The sequence below is a fragment of the Hemitrygon akajei genome, chromosome 6, assembly GCF_048418815.1.
Source record: "Hemitrygon akajei chromosome 6, sHemAka1.3, whole genome shotgun sequence".
Classification (NCBI taxonomy): Eukaryota; Metazoa; Chordata; class Chondrichthyes; order Myliobatiformes; family Dasyatidae; genus Hemitrygon; species Hemitrygon akajei.
This window is the reverse complement of record NC_133129.1, coordinates 67,995,438-68,008,002: the sequence shown is the minus strand read 5'-3', so window position 1 is coordinate 68,008,002 and position 12,565 is coordinate 67,995,438. Positions and strand designations below refer to the sequence as shown.

Sequence of the window (12,565 nt, the reverse complement as noted above, 5' to 3'; positions counted from 1 at the left end):
GGAGTTTACGACGGGGATTTGGAATGTTGGGGAGGGGGTGTTGGCAGAGGAGTTTAGGACGGGGATTTGGAGTGTCGGGGAGGGGGTGTTGGCAGAGGAGTTTAGGACGGGGATTTGGAATGTTGGGGAGGGGGTGTTGGCAGAGGAGTTTACGACGGGGATTTGGAATGTTGGGGAGGGGGTGTTGGCAGAGGAGTTTACGACGGGGATTTGGAATGTTGGGGAGGGGTTGTTGGCAGAGGAGTTTAGGACAGGGATTTGGAATGTTGGGGAGGGGGTGTTGGCAGAGGAGTTTACGACGGGGATTTGGAATGTTGGGGAGGGGGTGTTGGCAGAGGAGTTTACGACGGGGATTTGGAATGTTGGGGAGGGGTTGTTGGCAGAGGAGTTTAGGACAGGGATTTGGAATGTTGGGGAGGGGGTGTTGGCAGAGGAGTTTAGGACAGGGATTTGGAATGTTGGGGAGGGGGTGTTGGCAGAGGAGTTTAGGACAGGGATTTGGAATGTTGGGGAGGGGGTGTTCGCAGAGGAGTTTACGACGGGGATTTGGAATGTTGGGGAGGGGGTGTTGGCAGAGGAGTTTAGGACAGGGATTTGGAATGTTGGGGAGGGGGTGTTGGCAGAGGAGTTTACGACGGGGATTTGGAATGTTGGGGAGGGGGTGTTGGCAGAGGAGTTTAGGACGGGGATTTGGAGTGTTGGGGAGGGGGTGCTGGCAGAGGAGTTTAGGACGGGGATTTGGAATGTTGTGGAGGGGGTGTTGGCAGAGGAGTTTACGATGGGGATTTGGAGTGTTGGGGAGGGGGTGTTGGCAGAGGAGTTTACGACGGGGATTTGGAATGTTGGGGAGGGGGTGTTGGCAGAGGAGTTTAGGACAGGGATTTGGAATGTTGGGGAGGGGGTGTTGGCAGAGGAGTTTACGACGGGGATTTGGAATGTTGGGGAGGGGGTGTTGGCAGAGGAGTTTAGGACGGGGATTTGGAGTGTTGGGGAGGGGGTGTTGGCAGAGGAGTTTACGACGGGGATTTGGAATGTTGGGGAGGGGGTGTTGGCAGAGGAGTTTAGGACGGGGATTTGGAATGTTGGGGAGGGGGTGTTGGCAGAGGAGTTTAGGACGGGGATTTGGAGTGTTGGGGAGGGGGTGTTGGCAGAGGAGTTTACGATGGGGATTTGGAGTGTTGGGGAGGGGGTGTTGGCAGAGGAGTTTACGACGGGGATTTGGAATGTTGTGGAGGGGGTGTTGGCAGAGGAGTTTACGATGGGGATTTGGAGTGTTGGGGAGGGGGTGTTGGCAGAGGAGTTTACGACGGGGATTTGGAATGTTGGGGAGGGGGTGTTGGCAGAGGAGTTTAGGACAGGGATTTGGAATGTTGGGGAGGGGGTGTTGGCAGAGGAGTTTACGACGGGGATTTGGAATGTTGGGGAGGGGGTGTTGGCAGAGGAGTTTAGGACAGGGATTTGGAATGTTGGGGAGGGGGTGTTGGCAGAGGAGTTTACGACGGGGATTTGGAATGTTGGGGAGGGGGTGTTGGCAGAGGAGTTTAGGACGGGGATTTGGAGTGTTGGGGAGGGGGTGTTGGCAGAGGAGTTTACGACGGGGATTTGGAATGTTGGGGAGGGGGTGCTGGCAGAGGAGTTTAGGACGGGGATTTGGAATGTTGGGGAGGGGGTGCTGGCAGAGGAGTTTACGACGGGGATTTGGAATGTTGGGGAGGGGGTGTTGGCAGAGGAGTTTAGGACGGGGATTTGGAATGTTGGGGAGGGGGTGTTGGCAGAGGAGTTTAGGACGGGGATTTGGAATGTTGGGGAGGGGGTGCTGGCAGAGGAGTTTACGACGGGGATTTGGAATGTTGGGGAGGGGGTGCTGGCAGAGGAGTTTAGGACGGGGATTTGGAATGTTGGGGAGGGGGTGTTGGCAGAGGAGTTTAGGACGGGGATTTGGAATGTTGGGGAGGGGGTGTTGGCAGAGGAGTTTAGGACGGGGATTTGGAGTGTCGGGGAGGGGGTGTTGGCAGAGGAGTTTACGACGGGGATTTGGAATGTTGGGGAGGGGTTGTTGGCAGAGGAGTTTAGGACAGGGATTTGGAATGTTGGGGAGGGGGTGTTGGCAGAGGAGTTTAGGACAGGGATTTGGAATGTTGGGGAGGGGGTGTTGGCAGAGGAGTTTACGACGGGGATTTGGAATGTTGGGGAGGGGGTGTTGGCAGAGGAGTTTACGACGGGGATTTGGAATGTTGGGGAGGGGGTGCTGGCAGAGGAGTTTACGACGGGGATTTGGAATGTTGGGGAGGGTGTGTTGGCAGAGGAGTTTCGGATGGGGATTTGGAATGTTGTGGAGGGGGTGTTGGCAGAGGAGTTTACGACGGGGATTTGGAATGTTGGGGAGGGGGTGTTGGCAGAGGAGTTTACGACGGGGATTTGGAATGTTGGGGAGGGGGTGCTGGCAGAGGAGTTTACGACGGGGATTTGGAATGTTGGGGAGGGGGTGTTGGCAGAGGAGTTTACGACGGGGATTTGGAGTGTTGGGGAGGGGGTGTTGGCAGAGGAGTTTAGGACGGGGATTTGGAGTGTCGGGGAGGGGGTGTTGGCAGAGGAGTTTACGACGGGGATTTGGAATGTTGGGGAGGGGTTGTTGGCAGAGGAGTTTAGGACAGGGATTTGGAATGTTGGGGAGGGGGTGTTGGCAGAGGAGTTTAGGACAGGGATTTGGAATGTTGGGGAGGGGGTGTTGGCAGAGGAGTTTACGACGGGGATTTGGAATGTTGGGGAGGGGGTGTTGGCAGAGGAGTTTACGACGGGGATTTGGAATGTTGGGGAGGGGGTGCTGGCAGAGGAGTTTACGACGGGGATTTGGAATGTTGGGGAGGGTGTGTTGGCAGAGGAGTTTCGGATGGGGATTTGGAATGTTGTGGAGGGGGTGTTGGCAGAGGAGTTTAGGACAGGGATTTGGAATGTTGGGGAGGGGGTGCTGGCAGAGGAGTTTACGACGGGGATTTGGAATGTTGGGGAGGGGGTGTTGGCAGAGGAGTTTAGGATGGGGATTTGGAATGTTGGGGAGGGGGTGTTGGCAGAGGAGTTTAGGACGGGGATTTGGAATGTTGGGGAGGGGGTGTTGGCAGAGGAGTTTAGGACGGGGATTTGGAATGTTGGGGAGGGGGTGTTGGCAGAGGAGTTTAGGACGGGGATTTGGAATGTTGGGGAGGGGGTGTTGGCAGAGGAGTTTACGACGGGGATTTGGAATGTTGGGGAGGGGGTGTTGGCAGAGGAGTTTAGGACGGGGATTTGGAATGTTGGGGAGGGGGTGTTGGCAGAGGGGTTTAGGACGGGGATTTGGAATGTTGGGGAGGGGGTGTTGGCAGAGGAGTTTAGGATGGGGATTTGGAATGTCGGGGAGGGGGTGTTGGCAGAGGAGTTTACGACGGGGATTTGGAGTGTTGGGGAGGGGGTGCTGGCAGAGGAGTTTAGGACGGGGATTTGGAATGTTGGGGAGGGGGTGTTGGCAGAGGAGTTTAGGACAGGGATTTGGAATGTTGGGGAGGGGGTGCTGGCAGAGGAGTTTAGGACGGGGATTTGGAATGTTGGGGAGGGGGTGTTGGCAGAGGAGTTTAGGACAGGGATTTGGAATGTTGGGGAGGGGGTGCTGGCAGAGGAGTTTAGGACGGGGATTTGGAATGTTGGGGAGGGGGTGTTGGCAGAGGAGTTTACGACGGGGATTTGGAGTGTTGGGGAGGGGGTGCTGGCAGAGGAGTTTAGGACGGGGATTTGGAATGTTGGGGAGGGGGTGTTGGCAGAGGAGTTTAGGACGGGGATTTGGAGTGTCGGGGAGGGGGTGTTGGCAGAGGAGTTTACGACGGGGATTTGGAATGTTGGGGAGGGGGTGTTGGCAGAGGAGTTTAGGACAGGGATTTGGAATGTTGGGGAGGGGGTGTTGGCAGAGGAGTTTACGACGGGGATTTGGAATGTTGGGGAGGGGGTGTTGGCAGAGGAGTTTAGGACAGGGATTTGGAATGTTGGGGAGGGGGTGTTGGCAGAGGAGTTTAGGACAGGGATTTGGAATGTTGGGGAGGGGGTGTTGGCAGAGGAGTTTACGACGGGGATTTGGAATGTTGGGGAGGGTGTGTTGGCAGAGGAGTTTCGGATGGGGATTTGGAATGTTGGGGAGGGGGTGTTGGCAGAGGAGTTTACGACGGGGATTTGGAATGTTGGGGAGGGGGTGTTGGCAGAGGAGTTTAGGACAGGGATTTGGAATGTTGGGGAGGGGGTGTTGGCAGAGGAGTTTAGGACAGGGATTTGGAATGTTGGGGAGGGGGTGTTGGCAGAGGAGTTTCGGATGGGGATTTGGAATGTTGGGGAGGGGGTGTTGGCAGAGGAGTTTAGGACAGGGATTTGGAATGTTGTGGAGGGGGTGTTGGCAGAGGAGTTTAGGACGGGGATTTGGAATGTTGGGGAGGGGGTGTTGGCAGAGGAGTTTAGGACGGGGATTTGGAATGTTGGGGAGGGGGTGTTGGCAGAGGAGTTTACGACGGGGATTTGGAATGTTGGGGAGGGGGTGTTGGCAGAGGAGTTTAGGATGGGGATTTGGAATGTTGGGGAGGGGGTGTTGGCAGAGGAGTTTACGACGGGGATTTGGAATGTTGGGGAGGGGTTGTTGGCAGAGGAGTTTAGGACGGGGATTTGGAATGTTGGGGAGGGGGTGTTGGCAGAGGAGTTTACGACGGGGATTTGGAATGTTGGGGAGGGGGTGTTGGCAGAGGAGTTTACGACGGGGATTTGGAATGTTGGGGAGGGGGTGTTGGCAGAGGAGTTTAGGACGGGGATTTGGAATGTTGGGGAGGGGGTGTTGGCAGAGGAGTTTAGGATGGGGATTTGGAATGTTGGGGAGGGGGTGTTGGCAGAGGAGTTTAGGACGGGGATTCGGAGTGTCGGGGAGGGGGTGTTGGCAGAGCAGTTTACGACGGGGATTTGGAATGTTGGGGAGGGGGTGTTGGCAGAGGAGTTTACGACGGGGATTTGGAATGTTGGGGAGGGGGTGTTGGCAGAGGAGTTTACGACGGGGATTTGGAATGTTGTGGAGGGGGTGTTGGCAGAGGAGTTTACGACGGGGATTTGGAGTGTTGGGGAGGGGGTGCTGGCAGAGGAGTTTAGGACGGGGATTTGGAATGTTGGGGACGGGGTGTTGGCAGAGGAGTTTAGGACGGGGATTTGGAATGTTGGGGAGGGGGTGTTGGCAGAGGAGTTTAGGACGGGGATTTGGAATGTCGGGCAGGGGGTGTTGGCAGAGGAGTTTAGGACGGGGATTTGGAATGTTGGGGAGGGGGTGTTGGCAGAGGAGTTTACGACGGGGATTTGGAGTGTTGGGGAGGGGGTGCTGGCAGAGGAGTTTAGGACGGGGATTTGGAATGTTGGGGAGGGGGTGTTGGCAGAGGAGTTTAGGATGGGGATTTTGAGCCTGAAGTTGAAGTGGAAGATCAGCCAATTAGGAAGCAGAACAGCTGGCAAAGCCGAGAGACAACTTGCAAGTCTGGTTTCCTGGATGGAATGATTCTGCAGGCAAGCTTGTGGATTTCAGGTAGAGGACATTAAAAATTAGCCAGTCTGATTTGATGGGTGGTGTTGCTAATAATGAAACAGATTGTTCGGGGGATTACTGCAGCAAGAGGGATGGGTGATGATAGAATGGCCAAAGTGACTGGTGGAACCATTTCAAGGGACTGATTGGCTTGTTTGTGTGCCTTATGTTCATATCAGTATAACATTATGGTTTAGTTAAATATAACTATTTGCTTCCTGTAACAACAATATCTCTCCACTCTGCTGCAAACACTCATTCACTTCCTTTTCCAAAAATTCCAAGTACATTTATTATCAAAGTATGTATACTTTATACAACTTTGAGATTTGTCTCCTTACAGGCAGCCACAAAACAAGAAACCCAAGAGAACCCATTAAAAAAAACCCGACAAACACCCAGTGTGCAGAGAGAGGGAAAAAACAAATTGTGCCAACAATAAAAGTAAGCAAATAGCCTTTAGAACAAAAGTGAGTCCACAGACACGAAGCCGAGAGCAGCCGGAGCAGGCCCACGGCCTCAGCCTCAGCTCATCACACAGCGAAGCAAAACGTCGTGGACCCTGCAGACACGAAGCCCGAGGCTGGCCCACTGCCCCAGACTCAGTGCAGCGAAGTGCACCGCAGACGTGGCAGAGCAGTACATAGAACCGGCCTGAGCCTTGCCTCTGATCCCAATCCCCCAAACTTTTTGATCCATCTGGACCGGCATTTAAATCTTCCAAACATCCGGTCATTCCTCATTCTAAGACCCGGGCCCTGTTGCTTCAATTCGCTCTGAGCCTGGACCCCACCATCACGTTTCGGCCTGTACCTGACCTTCTCCTGTGTTATTAAAGAGATTTCTCACAACATTGCTAGAAAAATGATTTCTCATTGCTTCCAGTGTTAAGTATTGATCCACACTAACAAGATACACATCTTGTTATCAGGGACAGGATTATGGGGAGACAATTATGAGCCATTGAATGAAATGGATTACTCTTACGATGAACCGGAGAATTCCCGTCGATTACAAAAGCGATCAAGCAAACAAGAATATTTAACTGTATCTCCAGTGAAGTCAGCCCCGAAGACAAAGAGACAATCTAATAGGAGAATTAGCACTGCTACACAAGAAATCGACCATAAGATCAATCTGGTATTTAACATCAGTGGTAAGTACAAAGGTTTAATAATCTGCTACATTTGTACAATATCAGCACAATCATCTCAGATAAGTTGGAGAATTAGATAATAAACTGAACAAGAATCTTAGGTCCTGATTGCAAGGTCTCGAACTGAAACATCAACAGTTCCTTAAACCACCCCCCCCCCCACCTCACAGATGATGCTCGATCCACTGAGTTCCTCCAGTGCGTTAGTCGTTGTTCCTGCAGTCTCTTTTTTGTCCTCATTCAAGTCCATTCTGCCTATGATCTTTTCAGCACCATTCAACACTATCTATAAAACAAGCAGAAGTCCAAAGCCAATTGTGGAAAATCCTTGGCACAAGATGGATTCTACACCCCAATCATTTTTAGGCTGCACAGTAGCTCAGCAAGTAGTGCTGCTCCCTCACAGCTCCTGCAGTCCAGGTTTAATCCTAGTGCTTTCTCTCTAGAGTTTGCATGCTCCTCCTGCAGACTATTTGCATTTCCTATCCCATTCCACAGATGTGTTGGTTGGTGGGTTATTTGGCTACTGTACATTATACCTTGTGTAGGTGAGTAGTCAAAGATTCAGAATTGAAATTGGTTTTCTTACAATCATATGTACCAAGATACAGTGAAAAGCTTGTCTTGGATACCATTTGTACAGATCGAATCACTAAACAGTGCACTGAGGTAGAACAAGGAAAAACAATAACATAATGCAGAATACAGTGTAACAACTAGAGAGAAAATGTAGTGCAGGTAAACATTAAGGTGCAAGATCATAATGAGATGGATTGTAATGTCAAGAGTCTACTTTATCATATCAGGCAGTCATTCAATAATCTTATAAGAGCAGGGTAGAAACTTTCCTCGACTCTGGCTTTCAAGTTGAAATTGATGGGCATGCAATGAGAGTAGCCTTTAGGGAAATAAGTGCGAGAATTAGAATAGTAAGGGACAACATAACTCCTTGGGACAAATGTGCTCTTCCACATCAAAAGGAATGAGAGAAATTATCAGCATACACTTGTAAGCATCACGCTGGTAAACACTGGCATTATGATGTCACCGCGAATGTGCTTTTCAAAATGTCCCAATGCATTTTTACAGCACTGAAACATTTGTGAAATGTACTTTTGTAATGTACAAAGCAAACAGGTAATTTGTGGAGCGAACTGCCAGAAGTGTAATTAAAATGTTTAAAAGATATTTGGACCATGACTGTAAACCTCGTTGGGAGTGAGTCACTGTTTGTGCCAATAAAGCGAAAGGAGGTGTAAGTGGAGTGGCTGTTGTTGGAGTGGGCAGTGTTGGAGGTCTGGCTTGGGTAAGAACAGACACGGGGTCTAAGTAAGTTTCCAGTACGTTTTTTTTCTGATAGTACATAGCATAGTGCACTCATAGAATGGGTTCAGAGTTAGTAGTGAGAAGGGAACATTGGGAGATCTCCAGTCTCCCTGATAACTACATCTGCATGAAGTGCACTGAGCTACAGATCCTTAGAGACTGTGTTAAGGAGCAGGAGCCTCGGCTCACATGGAGAATGAGAGGTGATAGACAGGAGCTACCGGGAGGTATTGACCCCGAAGTTGCAGGAGGCAGGAACCTGGATGGCTGTCAGGAGAGGGAAAGGGAATAGGCAGCCAATGCAGAGTACCCCTGTGACTCTTCTGCCCAATTCTGTATACTGCTTTGGATATGGTTGGGGGGGGGGGGGGTTGACCTACCAGAGAAAAGCTGCAAGCTGGTTGGTTGATTGGTTCCATGGCTCAGAAAGGAAAGTGGGAGTAGAGGAAAACTGCAGTGAGAGGGGATTTGTTGGTTAGGGGAATGGAGGGGAGGTTCTGTGGATGAGAATGAGATTCCAGGATGGTTTGTTGCCTCCGGTGCCAACATCATGGAATTCTTAGATTGAGACCACAGCATTCTTAAGTGGGCCGGTGAGCAGCCCGAGGTCATGGTGTGCATCAATACCAATGACATGGGTGACAAGGTCCTGCAAAGTGAATTCAGGGAGTTGGGTGCTATGTTAAAGGACAGGACCTCCAGAGTTGTGATCTCAGGATTGCTACTGTGCCATGTGCTAATGAGGCCAGAAATAAGGAGATTATTCAATTTATATAGAGGGCGGAGATGTGGAGATGAGCCTCTACCAAAGGAGGTGTAAGGTGCTCCTCCCCAATGTTAGCCTGCAGATCACGCTTGGGCAAGCACCTGCTTAGCCCCTTGATCAGGGTTATGTGAAGCCTTGGGCGCAGGTGGTGGGTGCTTGTACGAGCAGCTGGTGCGTATCACAAGTCCTGGTTACGTGACCGTTGACACCAGTCAGACAATTTTGGAAAAGCATTGCCAATCGCTGAGGTCACCCATGTTTCCTGTCAGAATAAAAGGTAAGGATAACAGGTCTATGAGACCTTAGTTTTCAAGAGATATTGAGGCCCTAGTTAAGAAAAAGGAGGAGCTAAATAGCAAACATAGACAGACAAGATCAAATGAGGTACTTGAGGAGCATAAGAAATGCAACAGAACACTTAAGATGGAAATCAGGAGGGCTAGAAGAAAACATGGGGTTGCTCTAGCAGACAAGGTGAAAGAGAATTTTACAGATATCTTTTACAGATATTTTAAGAGCAAAATGACAGCAAGGGACAAAATTGGTCCTTCTGAAGATCAGAGTGGTAATCTATGCAAGGAGCGGAAAGAGACGGGGGCGAGTTTAAGTAGATTTTCTGCATCTGTATTTACTTGGAAGATGGACACAGTCTATGGAAGTGAGGCAAAGCTGCAGCGAGATCATGGACCCTATACAGATTACAGAGAAGGAGGTGTTTACTGTCCTGAGGCAAATTAGGGTGGATAAATCCCCAGGGCCTGACAAAATTTTCCCTCGGACTCTGTGGGAGGCAAGTGCAGAAATTGTGAGGTGCCCGAGAATTGGAGGATAACTAATGTTCTGTTGTTTGCAAAAGATTCTATGAATAAGCCAGGAAATTATAGGCCAGTGAGCCTGACATCAGTAGTGGGAAAGCTATTGGAAGGTATTCTAAGGGACTGGATATATAAGTATTTGGATAGACATTGCCTGATTGGGGGTAGTCAGCGTGGTTTTGTGTAAGGTAAGTCATGTCCAACCAATCTCATTGAGCTTTATTGAGGGAATTATCAGGAAAGTTGATGAAAGGCAATGGGTGTTCTCCACATGGACTATAGAAATGCTTTTGACAGGTTCCGCTAGGGAGATTGGTCAAGAAAGTTTATTCGCATGGCATTCAAGATGAGATAGTAAATTGGATTAGACATTGGCTTTGCAGAAGAAGCCAAAGAGTGGTTGTAGTTTGTCACTAGTCTGTCTGGAAGCCTGTGACTAGTGGTGTGCCACTGCATCCATTATTGTTTGTCATCTGTGTCAATGATCTGGATGGTAAACTGGATCAGCAAATTTGTGGATGATACCAAGATTGGGGTTGTAGTAGATAGCAAGGCAGACTATCAAAGCTTGAAGTGGGATCTGGACCAGCTGAAAAATGACAGAGGGAACTTAATGCAGACAAGTGTGAGGTGTTATACTTTGGGTGAACCAACCAGAGTAGGTGAGTGGTAGGGCACTGCAGAGTGTGGTAGAGCAGAGGGATCTGGCAATATAGATCTATAGTTCCTTGAAATTGGAGTCACAGGCTAGATAGGATCACAAAGAAAGCTTTTGGCACATTAGCCTTCATAAATCAATTCACTGGGTACAGGAGTAGGGATGTTATGTAGAAATTGTACAAGATGTTGGTTGAGTATTGTGTGCCGCTTTAGTGACCTACCTACAGGAAAGATGTAAATAAGGTTGAAAGAGTGCAGAGAAAACTTACAAGGATGTTGCCAGGACTTGAAGACCTGAGTTATAGGGAAAGGCTGAGGAGGTTAAGACTTCATTCCCTAGGAAGTGGAAGACTGAGGGGGAGATTTTTTAGACAGGGAAAATGCAAGCTGGCCTTTTTGACTGAGGTTGGGTGAGACAACAACTAAAGGTCATGGGTTAAGGGTGAATGATGAATTGTTTAAGGGGCACATGAGGGGGAACTTCACTCAGAGGGTGGTGAGAGTAAGGTACGAGCGTCTGGCACAAGCGGTGAATGCAAGGTTGATTTGAACATTTCAGAGAAATTTAGATAGGTACATGGATAAGAGGGTATGAAGAGCTATGGTCAGGGAGCCAGTCAATGGGACGAGGCAGATTAATGTTTCAGCAGAGACTAGGTGGGCCAAAGGCCCTGTTTCCATTTTGTAGTGTTCTAAGAGAGAGAAGTAAATATCTCTTTTACATCTCAACCAAACAACAAGCATTTCTGACAGCACATCACTCACTCATTGATAATAGATTACATAATAGATTTTTGTTGTCAGGTCCCTGACCTGGGACATAAACCATTAGACTCCTGACTCAGCAGTGAGTGCTTTATTCACCAAGTCACAGCTAACACAACCATGGAGTTATTTACTTTCTCTTGTGCTACCAGCACTAGTTAGTGCCATAGAAACATACAAACAGGAGGAAGACCTCACTTCTATGAAGAAGTAACATTGTTCGAAGGAAGCTGAGTATTTATGGGAAGATGTTGGTTGTTAAGAGAAGAGGGCAGGAATCATGCTTGGATTTTTTTTTCTACCAAATTTCCAGCCTCTGTCGCACTGCCGAAAGATCAAAATGACACAGTAGAATCTGATAATCAAAAGCGACTTCTTAACACATTGGAACGCGTGACAAGCCGGCTGAAAAGAGCGTTGGACAGTGAACCTCTGTATCAGTTTTCCTTTGGGTCTGAGACGGCTCGGTCAAACAGCAAGTCCCTGGAGAGCAACAAAGCAGCTTTATTCTGCAGACCAGGATCTGTCTTAAAGGAACGCATGTGCGGTAAGAATTTTAGGAGTTTTAATTTGCAGTGAATTCGGAATGTTTTAAATTAAAAGGTGTAAATTCTCATTGAGTCTTTGTGCACTCATTGCACAATGCAAAGGGTCCAGAGAAGGTTCACAAGAAAGATTCTGGGAATGAAAGATTTCACGTATAAGGAGTGTATGATGACTCTGGGTCTGTACTCTCTGCAGTTTAGAAGAAGGAGGAGGGATTACATTGAAACCAGTCAAATATTGAAAGGCCTAGACAGAGTGGATGTGGAGAGGATAAGGAGGAATTTCTTTAGCCAGGTAATAGTGAATCTGTAGAATTCTTTGCCACAGATGGCTATGGAAGCCAAGTTACTGGGTATATTTATAGCACAGGTTGATAAGTTCTTGATTAGTCAGGGCTTGAAAAAGGCAGAAAAAGGGAGAAGGCAGGAAAATGGGATTGAGAGGGAGAGGGAATGGCAGAGCAAATGTGATGGCCTAATTCTGTTCTTGCATCTTGTATTATCAGTGTGATTTCAAATATTTTATCTTGCATGTTTCCCTCTTCCATTTTATTCCTTTCTACTTACTTTGCCATTCATAATTCTGATAAGACACCCAACTCCTTCTAGCTTTTAAGTGACTTTCTCCTTGCATCGTATTTTCCTGATGCTAGTTGTACTATTGTGGTGAAGGTGAAGGTGTAATTGAGGTCAGCACCTCAATTACAGTGAATTGTGGAAGTGTTGTGTTAAACTTATGGATAGCATGACCCAGAACTTCAGACTTGGGCTGTACTGTCAATGTGTAGGCCCATATGTCTAATATATGTCCTGGAGTTATTCCTGCATTGTGATTCTAAATTATTTTCATTAACATGCTCATTGGGTAGCGACAACTTTGGTAAAATGATGCTTGTGCCAAGCCCAAAGAGTCCTCATGGTTTTAATCTATTCTGCAAGATTGAAGCCATATATTGGGAGTGT

General features: G+C 48.7%; 1 protein-coding gene across 1 annotated transcript in view; it reads left to right on the top strand.

The window, feature by feature from the left end:
- Window positions 1–12,565, top strand: part of svep1 (sushi, von Willebrand factor type A, EGF and pentraxin domain containing 1) — a 289,678-nt gene that overhangs the window by 158,183 nt on the left and 118,930 nt on the right. The window contains exons 15-16 of the mRNA XM_073048583.1: window positions 6,501–6,725; window positions 11,371–11,604. Of these exons, the coding sequence (XP_072904684.1) occupies window positions 6,501–6,725; window positions 11,371–11,604 (459 nt within the window). The remainder of the gene's footprint in view (window positions 1–6,500; window positions 6,726–11,370; window positions 11,605–12,565) is intronic.